The sequence below is a fragment of the Mercurialis annua genome, linkage group LG8 (genome assembly GCF_937616625.2).
Source record: "Mercurialis annua linkage group LG8, ddMerAnnu1.2, whole genome shotgun sequence".
Lineage (NCBI taxonomy): Eukaryota > Viridiplantae > Streptophyta > Magnoliopsida > Malpighiales > Euphorbiaceae > Mercurialis > Mercurialis annua.
This window is the reverse complement of record NC_065577.1, coordinates 7,616,787-7,639,375: the sequence shown is the minus strand read 5'-3', so window position 1 is coordinate 7,639,375 and position 22,589 is coordinate 7,616,787. Positions and strand designations below refer to the sequence as shown.

At 31.8% G+C, this 22,589-nt stretch overlaps 1 protein-coding gene and 1 long non-coding RNA gene across 4 annotated transcripts; one reads left to right on the top strand and one right to left on the bottom strand.

The window, feature by feature from the left end:
- Positions 1-1,307: 1,307 nt before the first annotated feature.
- LOC126661183 (uncharacterized) lies at positions 1,308-5,513 on the bottom strand. Of its 2 annotated transcripts, none has more exons than XM_056104035.1 (3): positions 3,749-5,513; positions 2,543-2,872; positions 1,308-1,450 (listed from the first exon to the last, which is right to left on the bottom strand). In XM_056104035.1, the coding sequence occupies exons 1-3, from the start codon at positions 4,433-4,435 to the stop codon at positions 1,370-1,372; spliced, it is 1,098 nt and encodes a 365-aa protein (XP_055960010.1). In that variant the 5' UTR covers positions 4,436-5,513; the 3' UTR covers positions 1,308-1,369. The 2 variants fall into 2 exon arrangements, with proteins under 2 accessions (XP_055960010.1, XP_050210955.1); XM_050354998.2 differs by having other exon boundaries at positions 1,308-1,441; positions 3,749-5,508.
- Positions 5,514-13,769: 8,256 nt separating this feature from the next.
- On the top strand, positions 13,770-18,990 carry LOC126659817 (uncharacterized). 2 transcript variants are annotated; one of them, XR_008789646.1, is made up of 2 exons: positions 13,770-13,857; positions 18,558-18,990. It is a non-coding gene; the product is annotated as an uncharacterized LOC126659817 (long non-coding RNA). The 2 variants fall into 2 exon arrangements; XR_007635092.2 differs by lacking the exon at positions 13,770-13,857 and adding an exon at positions 17,762-17,843.
- The last annotated feature ends 3,599 nt before the right edge of the window (positions 18,991-22,589 follow it).

The following is a 22,589-nucleotide window of genomic DNA, read 5'->3' as shown; positions in this document are numbered from 1 at the left end:
AGATATATCCAATTATGATATTCAATTTGAATAGGTAAAAAGATATTTGAAGGTTGTAGAAACAAATAAAATAACAATCTATATTTAAAATTAATTAAAGCTAAAATTAAAAGGTTTAATGGTGAAAAAATTCAAATTTTTACGACTTATTGCAATTTAAATCAAACCTTTTAATTTTATAATAAAATCCAAAAACATTTGTTGGGTTTTCGGGATTTAGCTCGACAAGTTGGTTTCTTTCGGGGACAAATCGGCTCAATGAGCTTAACCCATTTCCATCGAGTTATTGTCGAAAAATGCCTCAGCTCAACGAGCTCAGTGCTCATGTGCGACCACCAACCTTAAAACGCCATAGATTGACATAAACACCTCAAAATGACTTGAATCTTGAGTCATAAGAAAGTTTTAATGTTTAGCTATGGTCAAATCTGCAAGTAAGCAACGTGAAACACATATTACTAATCTCCAAAACATCAAAATTGAGCTAAACACCTCTAATTAATTTTATTCTTGATGCATTAAAAATACGAGAATGTCTATTGTAATTCATGTAAAGACAAGGATCAAATGTGCCAATATTGCTTCGAGCTTGAAGTATCCATTGAGTATATTTTTTTATTTTTTAGCATTTTTCGTCGATCCTTAGTCTGTGCTTTCTTTTACGAAAAAATACAATCTTTCCAAATTTATTATCTCAATAAACACCAAGATAAATCACAACTAATTCCAAAAATATGTTTGATTCTGCATTGGTGTATAATCGGTTTTGCAAGTTCACCCAACCCAATCTTAAGAGAAAGCAATAAATAGTAGTAGTATATATATATAAACCAATCAAGCAGGGAATAAAAATAAGGCCAAATCCATATAGAGGTCCCTATACTTTACACTTTTTTTTTCTGTAGGTCTTTATACGTTATTTTTGTATTATCTGGTCCCTCTACTTACCTATTTTTGATTTTCAGGTCCTTTTTTAGTTTTTTCCAGTCCCTCTACTTACAATTTTTGTTTCCTCCAGTCCCTCTATTTATAATTTTTGTTTCCTCCAGCCACACAAAAGGACCGGAAAAAATTCATAAAGGACCTGAAAACTAAAAATAGGTAAGTAGAGGGACTAAATAATACAAAAATAAAGTGTAAGGACCTACGAAAAAAAATATTTAAAGTACAGGGACCTCTATATGGGTTAAGCCTAAAAATAACAGATAACAATGCAGCCACCAGGCTCAACTATCTAAACTATATCTTAAATTTCATTATTTTATATAAGACTTTTGATTTAAATATGAAAGTTATTTAGTCTTTGAATTTAATTTTATATGGATAAATAGTGTACATTAGAGGAAGCAATCATGTAAAATGGGGAGTATTAATTCAACAAGGAAATTATCTTCTTCCTGAAAGCTAAGATATAGTCAGCTACAAGTGGATTTCCATTCATCTGCCAAAACTAACAAACCTATGTTATATAAATAAAAATAAATACATTCACAGGTTTATAACTCATCAACTCTTAATAATAAAATGAAATCTTAATTATCATGGCAAATTTATCAGAAAAGAAAAACATCATTTTCCTAGTTTTCAATTGGTAATCAAAATTGGCCATCATAATCTAGCTGATTCCTACATTTTACAATTATTGATTCTGGTTTTAAAGTAGTTACCGAATTTAAATCTTTATAAATTGATTACCGTATTATATTTTTAGTGATTTCATTAGGTTTTTAAATAAAATCTCGCCAGTTTATATCCACGTGACAACCAAATTTCACTCTCATATTTTAAATTTGGAAGAATAAGAAAGGTGAAACAGTGTAGGGGGTGTGAGGTGTCTATTGATTTTGTGTAAATGAGAGGAAATTGAAGTACAAATTAACTGCCATATACACGGTAAGAAATTTAAGTTGAGAAATGTGAGGTCTACGAAAAATTACCTATATAAATTATATGTTTGTACTTTTTAAATATTAACTAATGATACAATGTAATATAATAGGCCGGAGCCTATAAGTTTTTAATAAAAATATTTAAATAATTTTTTATGGATTTTCTTAAAACATTTAGTTCATAAAATAATACAATTTAATATTTAAAAATAAGAGAGCTATTTTAAAATTGAAAAGTAAACAATATAGAGCGTAAATCAACATTCTAAACAATTAGAGTAAAAGATTCATTAAGATACACATATTTTTTCTATATATTAGTTATGCATCTTAAATTCTTTTTTTGGTTATTATTAAATATTTATTTTGTTGTCGGCATAAAATTATTTGCTAAATTTGAAAAGGGTGTGATTAAATTGCAAAATTTATCAAAATTTATGTATTTTTTGCCATGAAAAAAAAATTGAGTTTTATGACTCAAAAGTTCCAGCATTATATCAGAATATTGTGGTCTGCGACTAGTCATGTGCATTGATTTGTAAAATTAAATAAATTAGCTATATAATATTAAAATCGATAAAAGTTGTATACTTTTTTGTGCAATTAATTACCATCTAAGAGTTTGAAGAAGATATGAATCAGTGAATACATACCTGTAGATGCAGATGATAGGAGATTGTGTCATCACATATATTGATGGATGAAGCACTTAAAATAGTAATGCCTTGTGCTTCTAAATTCTGCATAACAAACGACAAACCCTTGTCTATATTTGTTTGCATGCATATTTGCATTATTATTTCTCCTTCTTTGATTTCATGCACTGAAACTGTGGCACCTTGATCATCATTTACAAGCTGTGCTTTCTCTTCTATCTTTGATGCTATCGAATTCTTCTTCAAACGTAGCTCCTCTATTTCGCTTTCTATCACCGGAATGTACTCGACAACTTTGTCGATGATAACCGGTGCAGTCCATCTTTTCTACAATATTCTCCAACATAATATATCAAAAGGTTTAGAATTATTTGATTATTCATAAGCCAATTTAATTAATTAAATATTTGAACATAAAATAGAATGATTATTTTATTTGCTCATACCTCAAACTTAATTGAACATTCGTGTGTGTAGGGGTGTGTTAGAGATAATAAAATTACAGTTGCAATCTCACCTAACATGTTGAATTTTTTAGGGATGAAATGTTGTAATTAAGATCTTTGGGAGAAGAAACTAGTTATGTACTTATGTATGGTTTGATGCAATTTAGTCTACCCTAATCCTTAAATTAGCTTTGATATTTTGGAATTAGCATATGCAAGTTGGGGAATCTTAACCAGATAACAGTAAAACTGTTTCTAATTGGGCAACTTATGAGCCCTTTAAAATTAGCAAATCCAAAAACCACATTAATAACACAATTATATATACTAAATGGAATTGTAAGAGATTGATGAAACTTGATGAAATTCTCATGAATTGGAAGTATTTGACAATGAATTCTTAAGCATGCATCAAATTAACACATAAAGCAATGGAATTTTATAGTATTTTGTGAAGTACATCTATATATATGAATATATATATCCTACAATCTTGGAGACAACTCCAAAATATTTTTGAATTAAGCTCACTAGCATGACTAAAATTTCTTAAATTACTAGCATCGCGATGGACGATTTCAAGTACGAGTCAGATCCAAACCGAACTGCTGCATCCATCCATATAGATGATAGTTCATCATCACCTTTATGGTGAGTGTAGGAGAACGAACTACTCACTCTCTAACACGGCACATTGAGCCTCGAGTGAATAAAAAATTTGAAAGAGTTACAGAAAGGAATTGAAAATGTTGCAAACCTTAGATCTTCTTGAATTTGGAAGAAGTGAACCAAGAGCCAAGTAAGAAGCATTGAGTTTCATTCTTCTCACTTTTTCCTTAGCATTATGTTCTTCTTTCTTCGATGTCGGACCTTCTTCTTCACTGGATCGTACCGCCATTTTTTCTGTCAGCAAACGCCGGAATCTATGCTTTATCTCCTTCGTCTTCATCACCGCCTTTTTGCTTCGCGATCCTTTTCCTTTATTATTAAATTTAGTAGCCACTGAACTCTTTTCTGGCTCATCAGGAACTGCATTTGATTCTTCATCACTTGTAACTTTGCCTGCTAAAGAATTTTCTTGCTCAATTACTATCATGCTCTCGGTTCTTTCTCTTAATTCCGGCAACAGGTCATCGGAAACTTGAAAATTGTTGGAGAGAGTTAGTTGATTGTTGTTTTCTTGAATTCCGGACATGGCCATTACCGAAGATTCTTTCCCAACAAGTACATTGAAGTTGAGGTTATTATTGTTACCTGTTTTGTTCGAATCAGTGGCATGCAATAATGCATTTTCATAGTCCTGAAACATTTCAAGATTGAACCTGGCATCTGGGTTAAAATAATCTTCAATGCTTGGCCAACAAATATCTGATGAAATTTCAAGTGGGTCTGGGAAATTTTGGTTGATAAGATGAAGATGATCATCAGAAGGTAGCGAAGACATGATTATGTATATTTTGGAAGAATTAATGAATTTTTAGATTGCAAGAATTGTAAACCTAAACAAAGAAATTCAAGAAATAGCTGACCTCCTATAATAGAAACCCTAATTTAAATGGACTTAATTTAAATTAAGCACTTCTTACCATATTGAAAACTCATCATAAAGCACATAAATTAGTTGAATTATTGCAACCAAGGCATAATCTTCAGCTCTAATTGTGTTAAAATGCTTCAACTTATTATCATGTGCCCTATTTTTAAGAACCGTGACCGAACTAAAATATTTAAAATAAAAGTACGGGAAAAATAGCTTGTGACCGGAGAAGTAAGGCAAAGTAAGACGATTAAAGAGAAAAAAATACTGGAAGAAGTAAGAAGACAACTGAAGATAAATCGATCATTGACAGTTAGGGAGCGGCCGTTTACCCTGTCCCTTTCGGCTGATATTTAGAACCGTAACGTATATATAAGGGCTAATTAATCAAAATAAAAGGGCTAAAACCATGTGGAGTGAAGGCAGCTTCAGTTTGAAGTCACCATGATCATGCCAAAATTCAGAATTGTAGAACAATGAAGAAAACATGAAGAGAAAAAGAAAGAGATGGGTCACACAATTAAAAATAAAAAGAAGCATATATGTATGGTAAAATCACATCAATCATCTTCAAACTATATACAATATACTTAAAGTCAATGTATATATAAATAATATGATCCACAAAATAAAATGTAGATTGGAGTGAATAGTTGTTGGGTGGCATACAAATGATGTAATGGCCACCCTCATGTTTATATTTTGAGATATAAAATGAATTTTTTTTTAATTCATGGACTCTTAAGCTAGGGCTCCTTCTCCTTCAAAAGTCTAACTGTTAATTTTGGATAAACAATTCTATTAGGTTGCTAATAGTACATTAGCAATTTTGGTTAGTACATTGCTATAAATGTTAGTACCATAATCTTACAATATGGCAACATACTAACCACATGATCTGGGTTCGAAAAAAAAATCACATGATCTTGCAATAAATGAATGTTTTAAATATGAAAATGCAAATATCGATAATAATTTATGTATAATAATTTTTTTATACATTTTTAAACAGATCTGACGTGAATTTAAATTTGAATTTATTTAATAACTTTTCTAGTTTTGACGTGTATATATGATTAGATGACCTAAATTATTAGTTTATTCGATTTTCAGAGAAGTTATAATAATAATAATAATAATAATAATAATAATAATAATAATAATAAACTGAATAATATATATATATATGATAATAATAAATAAGAAACGAAATTAGTTCAGAGTAGAGTTCCTTTGACAATTAAATAATAAACTGAATAACAGATGAAAGAAATGATAATAAATTAATGCAAGGTAGAGTTCCTTTGTCAGAAAAATAAAATATAATTCCATTTTTTTCCAGGAATTTCCTATTTTTTTATTCAAATCAATTGAATAACATATGAACAATAGGAAGATGGAAATCAAATTCATAATGAGACTGCAAAATCCTATTGAGAAGAACAAAAACAAAAACCAAAGATTGATTTTTCCCTTAAGTATATATAAAGAAGAACAAAAAAGGGTGAAACTGTATACAAATGAAAGCCATGCTCATTACATAATTAACCAAGTTTTTTAAAATTTAAAAAGCTAATTAATTAACAAAAAAGAAACAAAGCAAGCAATACTTTTAGGCATAAAGAAAATTCACAAATAATATGTATACATATAGGATACAACAAAAACAAGAAATTAACAATAATCTTACTAGCTAGGACTGCAACTTCAAACACAAAGTGGACTGTTAAAGAGTTGAGAAGGATGATATATAATAGATATTTAGGAGAGATGAGAAGAAGAAACAAGCTTGAAGAGATGAATTATTTCAAAAAAAAATAAAAAGTTAGAAGAGATGAAATTAAGCTCATTAGCTAGGTTACCATGAATTGATGAATAAAGAAATGCAAAAGCTTGAAAAATGTGTTTAATTTAGCTCTTTATGGTACATTCATGACTTAGATACAAAACTTTGTACTATTATTTCATAAATGTATGTAGTAGTACATTTTTCACATAGATACCAAACTTTGTAGTACAAACTTATCCTCCTAATTAATGTTTACATATGACCAATGATTTTATTATTATTTAATTTTTTTGGAATACATTTTTAATTTCAAATTAAGGCAAAGTACTAGCACCATTATCTAAGCCATAAGTGCATATATATAACAGAAGTTTAAATTTATATTCTTATAAGTTCGATTTTAATTTTTAGAAATCTAGTATTATTGTTGGAATAGTCATAAGAAAAAATATATGAAAATATCAAGAGGATGAGTCGTGGATTATGTCATTTTTTAGATTACGGCTCTGTCTGGAGGTGCAAGGCAAGCTAACAACCTCGTCGTTCATAGGATAAAACAACTGCATTACTATTATCACAGCACTGTGAATAATAGCTCTATAACAACCTTGGTAATATTACTAAAGAAATCATTTATAAATATCCAGGGTTGTATGAAATTGTATATACAAAATGAAGAAGAAGAAATGTTTATAGAAAGGAAAAACAAAAACATAAGTAATTTAAGCTAAATGATCAAAAAAGGCCAAACTTTTCATGAAAATTTCATAAAAGTGCAAACCTTTTAATTTTATCCAATTTGTCCTAAAGCACATGATTTCTTTTCAATAATGTCCAATTAAGTAATTTTACTCATGTGGCGCCTACATGGTGCTGATGTGGCAATGCCACACACATCAGTGCCACATAAGCAAAATTGTGTATTGGATATAATTGGAACGAAATCATGCGTTTCAGGATAAATTGGATAAAATTGAAAGGTTTGAACTTTTGTGAAATTTTTCTGAAAGGTTTGACTTTTTTAGTCATTTGGCCAATAATTTCATAAAGTAACATATTTTTTAAATTAAAACCATAATCAAAGAAGTTAATATAACGTTTTTTTTATATATAAAATAGTTGAACAAATCATGAAATTTTGGTTGACAAAAAAATTACATGTTTATAATATTGAAAACAAATAATAAAAGTTACTGTCTGAACCGAACCAACAGACCGGACGAACGATGTGCACGGTAATTCGAGAAAAATTTATCTCCTCTTTCACTCGAAAAAGTGGATACCCCTTAAGGCGAAACCCTTGTGGGAGAGTCCGATAATATAAATCCAAAAATTGTCTTACTTTCAAGTAATGTAAAAATTCCTCTAAACACACTTAACTTTTCTTTTTTGAATAAATGATCATTGGATTAGCACAACCACAAAGCAGTGAAAGGCAAAGTCTAAAAAGACAAGACTATAAGAAATTACAAAAAAAGCTCAAATTTCTAAAAACATCATTAATCGAATAATCAAAACCCGAATTGTTATCCTTGTAATAAGTGACCTCTTTACAGATAATAGAATAAACCAAACCGTTGATGTCAACTGATTTCTGTCAAAAAACCCTTGTATTTCTGGCTTTCCATGATAGGAGTAAAATACTCCTATGTATTGAGTTGTTTTCCGCATGCTTTTGTTATGTTTCACCGTGCTTTTTGGTTGTTTTGTATACCTTATTGCGTGTGTGTGTTATAGGAAAAATGGAGCAAAACGGAGTCCTTTTGGCCTAAAAGATGGAAGAATCAACGAATCTAAGAAAGGGCGAAGTCTTGGAACAAAAAGATGCCGAAAGCACATTTGAGAATCTGACCCCCGCTGCACTAATTGAAGATTTTGGATTAGTTATAGGCTTCTAAAGAGTTTGGTTTTCTTCACAAGAAATGAAGTAGACATCCTAAGCTTTCCAGGGGTTCAAGAACCAACTCATTTGGACGTTTCTACACCGAGTTATGAAGGTTCGAAGTCAGCAATTGTGCAGCAGAAAATCAGCATAGCTCGATCGAGCTCCCCACTTATGGGGAAGGCTCGATCGAGCCCTTAGGCAAAAAAACGAGCAGGGAACTTGTGAAGAATGAAGGGCTCGATCGAGCCCTTCCTCATAAGTGAAGGGCTCGATCGAGCCTTAGTGAAAAATGTGGCTGGGAGCTGAAATTGAAAAGAAAAAAGACTTGGGAGCACTTCCTCTTTTGGCTAGACACAACTTATACATGGTTGTCTTTATTTCCTCATTTGTATTGCCTATATAAGGCACCTTATCTCCAAATTAGGTATAGACTTGATATAGAACATTTCACCTACTTTTTAGTTTCCTTTTTTAGTTAGGAGTAGATTAATTTTAGGGCCTTGTGCCTCCATCTTTTCCACCATTGTTGTTGTGTTGGAGCTTTACTTATTGTAAGAACAAGATTTATCTTTGAATGCAAGTGCTTAGTTTCAATCCTATTCTTCTAAGTAAGTATTTCTTATCTTTTATTTCTTTTTATTTAGAAGTTAATGTGATGTTTAGCATGATTGGCTAAATCCCCATGTTTGGGGGTTGATATGATGGTTGAATAATTGCTAGATTGGGTTAGGGTTTGGCTTGTGTGTTCTAATTAATTGCTTAATGCCTATTCTAGATTGATCACCTAGTATTTGTTGCAAGATTAATTTCCACCTTGAGAGAGGGTTTATTAATTGGAATTAATTAATTAGATGCTTAATTAGTAACACCATGAGAGTGGGTTAGTAATTAGGTGGTCTATGAGTTGTGTTTAATTGCTAATTGCCTCTAATTGTGTTTAGTGCTACGAGAGTAGGTTAAGCTTAATTAGTTGTGGTTTTGTAACTCTTTGAGGCTCGAGAGAGCGGGAGTTGCGATTTAGAAAAAGCTCGGTTCGCGTTTAGAAGCCATAGTCCGACCCCTTGATAGTAATTGGTTAATCGTAGTATCAATCCTCAATCTCGTTATCCATAGTTTATCTTAATCATTCAATCACTTGCTTATTGCTTTTTGCTAGTTAAATTATTTAGTAATTGTATTTGCTTTAGTTAATGTTTTAATTGTTCGAATTCCAAATCAACTATTGTTGTGTGCTAAACGAATTGAGACTTAGAATCGATTCATTCTCATCAAATCCATTGTCCTTGTGGGATTCGACCTCGGTCTTACTGAGTATTACTAGTTGCGACACCGTACACTTGCGGTTTTAGCCCAACAAGTTTTTGGCGCCGTTGCCGGGGATAGTGCGTATTTGATTGATTGAGAGTATTCTAAGTCTTGGTCGAGTTAGTTTTATTTTTTGTTTTTATGTTTATTGCTTCTACCGTTTGTTTTCGTGATTTACGCTTGGTGTTCTTGTTCGTGGTTGTTTAGGAGAATTGTGTGTCTGTTGGTTCCTCTTCAAATATTATTTTTATGGTGAATCTATTCGGGCAAGAGTAATGGCATGGGATCCAAATTGTGAGATTTGTGGGGATTTTAATCATACCGGAGCCGAGTATCCCACACTTTATTCAAGTTGGAATAACCATGTCAATTATGTGGGTGATCAATGGCAAGCTAGTAACCCTTATTCCGACATGTATGATCCGGGGTGGCACAACCCGCCGAATTATGGTTGGAGCAACAATTGGGAAAGCTTCAATGAAAACTTGAACTTCGATTCAAGCTATCATCCACATCAAAACCAATGGGACTTCAACTCCAATTTTGGCAATGAACCACAACAATCACATGAATTTCAGAAAGATGGAATGTTTGATGAGGGGAACATGCTTGCTAAGTTGTTGGAGGAGCTTAGAGAGATGAAGCAACTTCAAAAGAATCAAGCCGCCACTAGTCAAATGCTTGAAACTCAAATCTCCCAACTTGCTATCAATCTTCAAGGTAGACCTCAAGGGGGATTGCCCTCCACCACGGAAAATAATCCGAGAGAGAAACTTAAGGACATTGAGCTTAAAAGCGGAAAAGCTCTCGATGACCCTCATGTCAAGAGACTTATGGTTGTTGAAGATGAGCCAAGTTATAGTAAGCTAAGTGCCAGTGAGGAAGTGGAAGTTGAAGCTACATATGTTAGACCACCACCCGCACCTCCTTATGTACCAAAAGTTCCTTTTCCGAGTCGACTCAAGAAGACACCGGACAACCAAGAAGGATTACTAGCCGCAATTGAAGCTACTCCAACACAACATGCTATGGCCATAGATTTGAAAGATGATGGTGCTTTAGTAGAACATCCTCCCGCAAAGGTTCACATAGAGATTGAAAGAGAAAAGTGTGAGGATGTTTTACTTGAAGCTTCAATTTCCAAACCACTTACTTGTCCCAAGAGCGTAAATGATGAAAGTGAGGAGAAATTTGGTATTACGGTACTCTACGAGAAATTCAATAAATCCTTTGACTATAAAGATCCATTCTTAGAGGGGTTTGATTTCGAGTATGACGGAAATAATACCAAGTATATGAAGATGCTTAATACTCCTCATGTTCATTATTTTAGAGTAAAAGCATACTTCATATCACATGAGCTTTATTTGAAGGAGCCAACAAGGCAAAAGAGGGAGAAGATGCTACCAAGACGGCTCCCGCATGTTAGGTTGTATTTTTAACAACCTTACGCGAAGAGTCTAGCTTTGGACTCCAACTAAAGCGCACTCGGGAGGCAGTCCCGAGAGGTTCAATTTCTTACTTTTGCTTCTTTACTTTTTGATTTTTAGCTTTTGATTTTATGTTTGAGTATTTTAGTTTTTTTTTTATGTTCAAGATAATGTCGGGTATGTTCTTTTTTGATATATAGGAATCAAGGTTAAAGAAAAAAAATATTCTGCTTCTTTTAAGCCTGAGGGCTCGATCGAGCCCTGCCTCATAAGTGAGGGGCTCGATCGAGCCCTATGAACAAAAAGAAACAGAATTTTTTTTTTGGGAAAGGGGCTCGATAGAGCCATGCTTACAAGGGGGAATTTGAATTTTTTTTAATTGGTTCAAAGGGGGAGCACATAAATTGGTGAAATGGCATCATCTCTACACTTCTTCTTATTCAAGTCAAATTCCGGCCACCACCCTACACCGTCTCCGAAACCCCGACATTTGACTAGCGAGATTTGCATTTTCTAACTCTATCTCATACAATTTCATGTTTTATTTTATTTCTTGCTTAGAGACTAAGCTAGAAATAGTGTGAGGAGGGTTGTGAAATTGTATCTCGCTTTGCCATTATGTTTTTGTCGCTTTATTTTATGTTTGTGTTGTTTGTGTTTAGATTGTTGTAGGTTGTTTTTATGTGTTTATGCTTTTATGTCGTTTTTTATGTTGTGTTGTGTCGCCTCAAACCAAAAAATCGAGCTCCAAACTTGTTGAATGCTTTTGTACGGATTTTGGTTTGATGGATTTTTATTAGAGTAGGATGCCTTGTTAGGTAGTTTTTGTTGTCTCCCTTTGATCACTAAATCTTTGACTTGTAGTGTGATAAGCTTGATTAGTGATTTTAGCATTTTTGAAATTTTGTCAACAAATGTACTCCCCGGTTAATGAAAATAATGAATGTTTGCATCTTTTATCAACAATTAAAAGTGTATGCTTGCCTAATGAAAGTCAATTTGTGTAACTTGTTTTGATGATATTAGGGTGCTACCATTTGTTAAATTTTGACCAACTCTAGCACGATTATTGAACATGAGGCGGATGCATGATATGTATTTCAAATTGTCAAATTTGTGTTAATTTCAAAAATTTGTGGACATAATTGGCATGTTTTTCTTAGGAATTAAATAACTATATGCATGACACTTCTTTGATTGATATATTCGAGCCTATTGTTTTTGTGTATAAGTGTCGGAATTCCTAGAACTTGCTCGGAGTCCGTTTGAGATTATATGGTTGAGTGTTGACAACTTAGATGATTATGGCATTAGGATCACACAATTCAAAAGACAACTTAAAAGCCTACCCCTTTTCCATTAGTTAGCACAATTTTGAGCCAAAACCTCTTCTTGACTAAACACACAACTACACATTTAACCTTTCAACAATTTACCTCTCTAAACACCCGGATTTAACTTGAATAACTTAGGATTAAGAAAAATATGCTACTAGCTCGATGCATTAGAAAAAAAAGTGAACAAGTGCTAAAAATATAAGTTAATGCCTTGAAGAAAAAGAAAGAAAGAATAAAGAAAGTTGAAAAATAGAAAAAGAAAATGAAAAGAAAAAAAAAGGAAGATAAAGGCATATGGAAAAAGGAAGTAGTTCACTTATAAAAAGTTCCGAGTGTAGATCATTTTTAGTGATTGAAGCATTTTTGTTGTTCAAGTTGAATCTTAGCCAAGTATCCAAATTACCTACCCAAACCCTTGACCAAGTTACAACCCTTCAAAAGTCCATATGATGAGTAGTCAATTACCGAACTGAGTAGTGGAGACCGGACTAAGAGCAAGCCTATGGTGAATTCCCGCATGTTTTTGTGCTTAATTTTTCATACCCGAAATACTTGAGCGTTAGAGTGAAACCTTGTGAGAAAATGGTTTTCTAATGCCTATAAATGATATGCCATGCTTGCCGTGTTTTGAGTTAACCAAATGTTCGCATGTCCCGCCTATGATTGCAATGTTTGATTGTTTTGAGTAGCGCTTTATTGATACGGTTGTAGCCTCAATATCATAGGAACACGTCGCTATAATTGAATACATCATTTGTTTGCATGCCTTTTAGTTGTTGGCATTGGATGTTTTGCTTTCACGTTTTCATCGGTCAGGAGTATGGTTATGACATTTGTTCAAGTCGTTAAGGTCGCTAATCTTGTAGCATTAGTAAGATTCATTTCTTGCTTGGGGACAAGCAAGGATTTAGTGTGAGGAGGTTTGATAGGAGTAAAATACTCCTATGTATTGAGTTGTTTTCCGCATGCTTTTGTTATGTTTCACCGTGCTTTTTGGTTGTTTTGTATTGTAATACCCCGTATTAGTTAAAGTGGTTATTTTTGCGCGTGTCCAATTTTTTTATAAATTAGGACCTCGAAAATAGTTATTAAATTCACGAGGTGAATTTATAAATATGGAAATGTGATTTAGAATGTGTTCGGCCATAAGTTTGACTTTTAGCAATTTTACGTGGTAAATGTGAATTTTGAGATTTTACGCTAAAATCGTCAAAATAATTATTTTAATTATTTTTAAAACGCCCAAAAATATTTTATTCAGCCCATATATTTTATGATTTAATGTTTTGAACTATTTGAGAAATTTTAGTCCGTTTTTCCCCTAAAGATTGAATTATTTACGAAAATGGCCTAGTGGCAAACTTGTAAATAAATAAAACATGGAATAAATATCTAGATATTTTGATGAGTCTTCTTCTTCCCCAAGCAACTCATTCTCTTATTCATTTTAGTGTGGGTGTCAAATTCTCTCAAAAATAAAAAACACAACTTTATTTTCTTTCAAAATTTCACAAAAATTCCTTAACAAAAAACGTAGCAAATTTCGCGTAGATCGTTAATCTACCATTGCATGTAGGATCAAGGTATACCTTCAACCTCAAATTTTAATTTTAGTTTTCTGATGTTGTTTGAGTTTTAGATACATGCTTAGGTTGTTAAAAAATGTGGTTTGATGCTTAAATAATTGGTTTGAATTGTTGTTTTGTTGGGTTTTGGATATAATTCATTTTTATATGTGAAATTAAATTATTATTTTAATTTCTGGGCTGATGTTAAAAATGAATTTAATATATATGTTAAAGGTTGATTTTTATAGATTAAAGTTGATCAAAATGTTGGGTATGATTTAAAAATAATGGGTTTCGATTTTTAGAGTTTGATTTTTTTAAAAATGGCTAAAATAAGGGTAAATGAGTTGATTTTAAATTTCTGGAAATAATCCTAATTATGTTTGATCTATATGTTGGGTTGATGATGAATAAGTGTTTAATTGTGAATTTTTGATAGTTTATTAACCGGGTTCGGTTTTGATAATTTTATTAGTTAAAATTGTTAAAATAAGGGTATTAATGTCATTTTAAATTTCTGGGCAGAAATTATTTATAAAAATTTATAAACTTTATTTGTTGATTATTTATAGAATTAAAGTTATTAAAGTGATGTGTTTTGATGGATTAATAACCGGTTTTGATTATAAATCGTTTATTCGGTTTTTAAGGATGTTTAATATGAAAAATAATTTATTTTAAATTTATGGGTTAGAAATATTGTTAAATAAATTATATGATGAATATTTAAGGAATTAAAAGATTTAATGGGTGATTTTTTAGTGTTGATAAAATCGGGTTCGGATTTAGCAATTTATACGGTTTTAAATTGTTAAAATTATGAAAAATAATTTATTTTAATTTTGGTGCTGCTGTTTTAGTATGATAATTAAAATAAATATGTTTTGGTTAATTTGATAGGATTATCCATAATTGACGAATAGTTAAGAAATTAAAAGTTACGATTTTGATCTAAATTGTGTTGCATGTCTATAAAATAAATGTTATATCAAAGAATTGAGTTGATGAGTAAGTTTAGATTATGTAAAGAATTGATTGATGTGATTTTCAATTGATTTGGAGTTGATTCTCAAAATTGAAAGTTTTGGGGCTAAAATGTAACTTTCGTAAAAATGAAGGACCAAGCAGTATTTTAACCAAAATTCAAGATTATAAATGTATATAATCTGATGTAGAATGATTTTAAATGATTTTGGTAATTTTTGGAAAGATTTGAATGTTTTTGCCGAAAACTAGAGTTTTGGGGTTAAATTGTAGTTTTCCAAATTATGAGGGGCTACATGGTATGTTAGCCAAAGTTTCCAGATTATATTTGTTAATAATCTGAAGTAGAATGATTTTGGATATTTTAAGTAATTTTCTCGATTTTAAAATCGATTAGTTTACGAAAGGACCTAAATGGTCAATTTTGAAAAGTTTGAGGATATTTTAGTATTTTAACCAAAAGAAGAATTTAAGCCAATAAAGGGGCTGTTTTAATTATCTTATGGAATGGTTAGATCCAATATTGAAAATAAATCCGAATTTTAATAATTAAAATATTATTAATTAGTTCGGTAATTAATGGAATAAGGGTAATGTGAAAAAAGGGCAATATGGTAATTTGATTAGTCTAATGAAACTAATTAGAGAGATAAAAGAAAAATAATTATTTGTGAATAATTATGAAAGGCCATAGATGTGGAATGAACTTTGAATTCATTTCAAGTGTTTTCCTGAATCGAACCCGATAGAGTAGGTTCGTAATTCTCGAAGAGTCGAGAATGAGAAGGAATTGTGAATCGGTTACGTTGAAATAACGACCGAAAAGGATAGTGTTTTGTGAAAAGTTTTTAATGTGATGATTGTTTGTATACGATATGATATCGTATTTATGCGGCTACGTGTTTAGAGGTCGGTAATAGATTTAGAATTCTATTTTTGAGATCGACTTGACACGATTCCTGAATATAGATGTGACGGAAAGTCAACTATTAACAGATCAAGTTGAATTCCAATGAAAATGATGAAGATAACCGCTCCTCATCAACTGTTATCGCCAATGGCATCCCATCGCTGCCGCTCACCATACATCGTTGCCGCTGCTCTTCAACAGTGAAAATCATCAACCTTTTTGGACAATAATCTAATTTTCTCTCAAGTTTGACTTCAATTCTAATCACTATTTTGCAATTGACGCCGGCCAATGCTGCTGTTGCTTGTCTCCTCTGCCACCACTTTTTTGCAGCGAGCCATTACCGCCGTTCTTCGACAAGTAAGCACTATTAGTTTAATTTGTGAGATTTTTTCTGTAATCAATGATTCAACATTGTTATGAAATATCAAATAACCGTCGAAAACCGTTTTCTTTTCATTTGAATAACACAAACCGTTTCCATTTCTCTTAAACTAGAAACCCGCAACTGTCACCACCATTTTCACCGCCACCGTCACAATTACTCCTTTAAAATCCAACAATATCCAATTAATCTTATCAGCAGAATTCAACATGCCATGCTCACTATTATGCTTTAAAATTATTTAGTAGCAATAAAAGTCTAACTTAATTAATGCTTGTCCTCTTTTGTCATTGATAATTCTCTAAAAAAGAATGGAAGTGTACTCATGGAAAGAGAACATCACTGGCTTACTTAATATTAATGATTTTCCCATATTTAGCCAATGCAACTAGAAAATCCATTTTGTTAAAATTGAGAAACATATAATGTACTAATGTATTTGTTACAATAATTTCTCAATGCATGCAGTAACTATATTTGAAAAAGCGGTCCTTCATTTATTTTTTGAAAATCTAATTTTTAATTTTATATTATATTTTTTCTACATTATTTAGCAAAAACAATTTATCTATGTTGTCGTGATTGTACCGTTAACTCTTACAGTTTATTTGACGTGATTATATATCACATTATTGGCGTTTTCACTTTTGAGTATCTTAATTGTGTTTTTTTAAAGAGCATATTTGAATACATAAAGAGAATTTTCATGGATATAAAACTAATCTAATTTAAGAGTATTTTTTAATTTTAGAGATGATAGAATTTAAAATGCAAAAATTAATAGTTTTAAAAGAAGTAATAAAGGTTAGGATATATATTTTCTAAAATAAAGAATTATTTTGACTCGCTAAATTTAAAGAGTCAAATTGATTTTTTTATTTAAATTACCTATTATATATTTCATGTTTAAATATTTATAGAATTACATATTCTTTAACTCATTCGAGATTTCATCTATTACTCATAAAATGTAATAGTAAAAGAAATATAATGAATAAAATTACCTACTAAATATGAGATCTAAATAAGAATAAAAAATAACATATATTAAATATTTAAAATAATATATAGTAGGTAAAATTTGTCATTTCAATTCGTGAAGTTAAAGTACTCCTTGTGAGGTTAAAGTACTCCTTGTGAGGTTAAAGTACTCCTTGTGAGGTTAAAGTACTCCTTGTGAGATTTCATACTCCTTGTGAGGATATTGTACTCCTTGTGAGGTTAAAGTACGTTGATGAAGGCCCCTACCATCTGCAATGTTCAAGATAAGTTCTGATTCAGCTATAATATAGTATCAGTCGTTAATATGATTTGTATGAAAATTTTGAGTTTTATCACTTATTGTAGTTCTCTTTGTCCTTCAGGGATTATGTCACCCGAAGTTGCGATGACACTGGAATAAGTCGAGAATGATATTTCATCAATAATAGAAGTCATAATTTTATACCGTTCGCTTACTTTGCATATGTTAAGCGAATGTGTACTTGGATGGCCCATGAAGTGGCTAAAAAGTCCTTAAAGCCTCCTTTTTAGGAGTTATTATTGTAATCTCTGTTATTTAGTTCTCTCAAACATTATGTACTTCTATTTACCGAAATTAATACAATTGCTACTTTGCCAAAAAAAAAAACAGATCAAGTTGAAGGAGCACCGGTTGGAATAGACCGAGTGGCTAATAGTGGATCATCGCGGCGTATTTAATTATTTATGGAGCGACAGTCTGTGAGTTTGCATTATTACATGCATACATTAAAGTAATAAAATTACTATTATTACTTTAATGTGGAAAATTAATATCGTAAAGCATTTTAAATATATCGTATATTTATTTTGAGTAAATAAAATTATTATGGAATGAGTCTATGAAACGTGCCATCCTATTTGGGCTATAATAGGACTATGTGATCACTAGTTATTGCATGCATATTTATTTTATGAGTAAAGTGGAATGGCTGTGTGAATCTAGACGACGGTCTAGAAGTCTGAGACGACGGTCCAGACATAGCGGGAGAGCTTCTAAGACGACGGTCTAGAACCCCGAACAAATTAACGGCGATGGAACGATAGAGTTCGGCCGATTAATTTAAGGACTAACGGCGTCATGGAACATTAAATGTTATCGGTCGTTGAGTCTATGAGATAAGTTGGAAACAGCCTAAAGTACGGTTTAGAGCTGTAAAGGATTGTGGAAAAATAAACTAGAGTCGAGCGAATGTACGGGTTCAGCCGACTAGTTTATTAACCTAAGTCTGAAAGGAGACTTAGAGGAAAATGGATTAGAAATGGCATTTCATTTAAAGCATTACGTTTCTGTGATTGAACCAGTACTAAATATTTTAATATGACTATTTTATAACGGGTTAAATTATTTAATGTGTGTTTGTAAGTTGTAAACTCACCAGTATATCTGACCCACGTTGTGGAACTATTTTTCAGGAATATTGCCTGTGTTTGGACGAGACTTCATCTTTTTGATTCTTGAAGTCTTCGTTTTGCGTATATGGTAATTGGTCTTATTTTGATCTGTAGAGCTGCAGTAGAATAGATAGACAGACGCCTTAGCATGTCAGTATTTGCGATGTTTGCCACGCATGAACTCTGTTTTGTTTTCATCGCACGATTATAATATATTTTAACGACATGCATTAAGGTATTGGAAAATAGTTGCAATCCGGGTACACGGTAGTACCGGAAGTTTTGAGATACAGTGTAAAGAAAACTGTACGCAACTATGTTATGTGTATAATGTGGGGCCCAGCGTGGCTATATGCATGATTGCATGTTATCGGTTTTGTAAAAGACGGTATTCGAGGAATACGCGTTAAAACGATAACTAGTAATTGAAAAGTAACGGTTTTAATTTAATGAATGTGTTTGCATAATAAAATGCATTTAAATCCATAATGAAATGGTCTGCATAGTGAAATGCAGTTATCACCATAATGAGATGGTGTGTGCATAATGAGATGCATTATAAACCCCAGTGAAGTGGATATGAAACTTGAATACATTAATTAAATAGGAAATTAATTGTAAAGTTTCATTATGATTTTATCGGAACGTTTTTAAACGGAGATTTTAAAATGTTCGAAAATGTGTTTTGAATTCCGCGAAAAATTTGAAGTGATTTTTATAGTGTTTTTAAGGCTTGCTACGGGTTTCGGAGCAACCACTCCCATTCCCTAGCGCCGGTCTCGATGCCGAGAATCGGGTCGTGACAAAGGTGGTATCAGAGCAATGGTCGATGAGTTGGGCCATTGCGTGATAATGTGTGAGCAATATTCGAAAAAGTCGAATGATTGTATAGTGATAAAGTGTAAAGGCTTAGAAATGTCTATCGTGTTTCTAGGAATTTATGAGTATTCATAGGAATCTACTGCAGCATATAAGAATTCGAATCATGTCTTTGTTACGTCATCGTTTCCAAAATCCTAGATCTCCAACTTTCCCTTAGGATGTGAGTCTGTGATTATGTGATTATGTGTTTATTTGCAATTTTATGATTCGATGATTAAGATTGATTTGGTTAATGAAAACCGACTATGATTGCATGTTTTTTAGTATTTAAAACGTGCTAAAATATGATATGTGGGAAGTATGAAAATGAATTGTTTAATTTTTATGTGAGAAAGTTATATGGTTTATGTTTGACTATTCGGTGAGAATATGTTTAAAGAATGATATGTGATTTGTTTGCGCATTTGAATTTGATTGGTTGCTAAGTGAGCAACGCGATTTGATTAGAATGAGTGACTAAAAATAAGTGGGAACTCATGTTACAGAAGTAGAACATGATAAAGAGGAGACTCATGATGAGACCTCTGTTAAGGGTAAAGGAAATGACCCATTACCTATAGTAGGTAAAAAAAAATTGCGAACAATAGATAATAATAGATATAGAAGCGTTGTCGTTGACATCAAATTTATCAACGAAAGAAGAAAGCGAAGAATGATTTCTATAGAGTTGGAAATGTCTAAAGCAACTTATTTAAAGGAGTGTCAAATTATTTTCAAAAGAGTTTTACTATAAACTCGTGATCACGAGAAAATAAAATTTTAAATGAGATTTTCTTTGATTTCAAAAAGTGAAAATTCCGAAAGGATATTGAAAAGAAAAGGGGACGCCCTATGTTTTAAAGTGAATTTGAGTTTTAAATAAGTTTTGCTGGACATAACTCTGTAGTATCGAAAGAAGTTTGAGATAATCAGCATTGTTCGTGGGACAAAGAATTCAAGTACGTTCCGATATTCAAGTATAAGGAGAAATTCTTATTGAATATCCGGATTTCTACCCGAGTAGAAATTCGATAACGGTAGAGTAGAATAATCAGGTATCTTAAGTTATAATACCGATAATGTAAGCTAGGCATATCCTTTGAGATATAAGGATTACGCGGCGGATCGAGCGAATAGATCGATTAAGAGTACGCTAGCGAGATGTCGCACTAAAGATAGAGCGGCGTGGTACGGAATGTAGAAACTATTGAGTGAGCGGTAGCAATTGGATGTGTAGAACCATCCTATTATAATAAGTAAGTGCGTCGTGGTTAAAGGCGATGTTAATGGCAAAGTATAATTTCATCTTTTACGAGATATGATGAAATGGAAAAGGAGTAATCCTGAAACAAAGAGTGGAGGTGAATAAAGGATTAATAGAAAAGAGTATAGAAAGTGCCTATAATTAAAGATAATCTGGTAAATCTCGTGTATTGGTCATGAACGGGATTCATGAATTATTTAAAGAAAAATAAGTATAAATGGAAGAACGGATAAGTGAAAGTTAGCATTGAAGCTATATAAAGTGATGAACAAGAATTTAAAGATTGTCGTAGTGAGAATGAAAATCAAATAAAAAAGGTGATTAAGAGTCAAAGTGATTGGAACAAGGATGTGTGTTCTCTGAATAATAAAGTCATGAGTATAAAGTGATGTGATAAGGAGACAAGACAATTGGGTACCAGAAATATCTTTTTTGACGCCTAGAAAGGTAGTAGAAGGTTGTATGCGTGTGCTCAAGATAGAGACACGAGTTGTATAATGTAATTGGTGAGATTTTCACGAATCAAAGTGAATGGAATCTCAGGCTGAGAAATTGATTTAGAAAATTTCGAAGCTATGATTACACTGCAAAAACGTTACAGAAAAAAATATTATAGCAAATGTGTTGAGTACAAAATCTTCGGATAATCTCACGCGTGATGCAAAAGCATTGACTAAATTTTTAACTCGGAAATATTATAATTTCCTAGAGAAAGAATTATGTGATAGAAGGAGGTAAGTTTCGGTGTAGGAAATTGATTATTGGCATATGAATGAAGGAGTTGTGAAGTAATGAAATGTATTTGGCGAAAGAATCGTCACAAGTTAATTCTGGAATTGATTCAGATTAAAGAAAAAAAAAGGGGGAGAGAATCTAAGGACGTTACAAAATAGAAAGTACAGTGATGTAATGGTGTAAGAGGTAAAAGAAAATGATAAAAGAAGTTTAAGAATATAGTAAGTAGAATGTTCGAGAATACGATCGTTATGTTATAAAAAAATAGGAATGAATATCGAATGGTGAGTCGATATCAAATGGGATGGTAAAATGAAAGTTGGTATCAAAATTTGGAAATTCCAAGGATTAAGAGAATAAGATTTGATATAAGAAAGTGGTAAGTACGAGTTTGACATGTGAAACTCGGAAAACATAGAAAAGAGTGAAGGAGTTGTAAAGATGTAGTTAATATGAAAACTGTGAAAGAAATGGGAATAAGAAAAGATAGTGATATTTGGATGTGAACGCAGTGGAAAGAATAAATGGAGTCGGTAAACATTAACGACAAAGTGAAAGTAGTTAATGAGATAAGAGCGAATGAAGAAATTTATATGTTGGAAAAGAGAAAAGATAAAGTATCAGAGTAGCGCAGTGAAAGCGTGAAGGACCCATAGACAACATTAAAATGAGTAACTGATACGCAAATACGAATTTTAAGCAATTCGAGGACGAATTGTTTTTAAGTGGGGGAGAATGTAATACCCCGTATTAGTTAAAGTGGTTATTTTTGCGCGTGTCCAATTTTTTTATAAATTAGGACCTCGAAAATAGTTATTAAATTCACGAGGTGAATTTATAAATATGGAAATGTGATTTAGAATGTGTTTGGCCATAAGTTTGACTTTTAGCAATTTTACGTGGTAAATGTGAATTTTGAGATTTTACGCTAAAATCGTCAAAATAATTATTTTAATTATTTTTAAAACGCCCAAAAATATTTTATTCAGCCCATATATTTATGATTTAATGTTTTGAAGTATTTGAGAAATTTTAGTCCGTTTTTCCCCTAAAGATTGAATTATTTACGAAAATGGCCTAGTGGCAAACTTGTAAATAAATAAAACATGGAATAAATATCTAGATATTTTGATGAGTCTTCTTCTTCCCCAAGCAACTCATTCTCTTATTCATTTTAGTGTGGGTGTCAAATT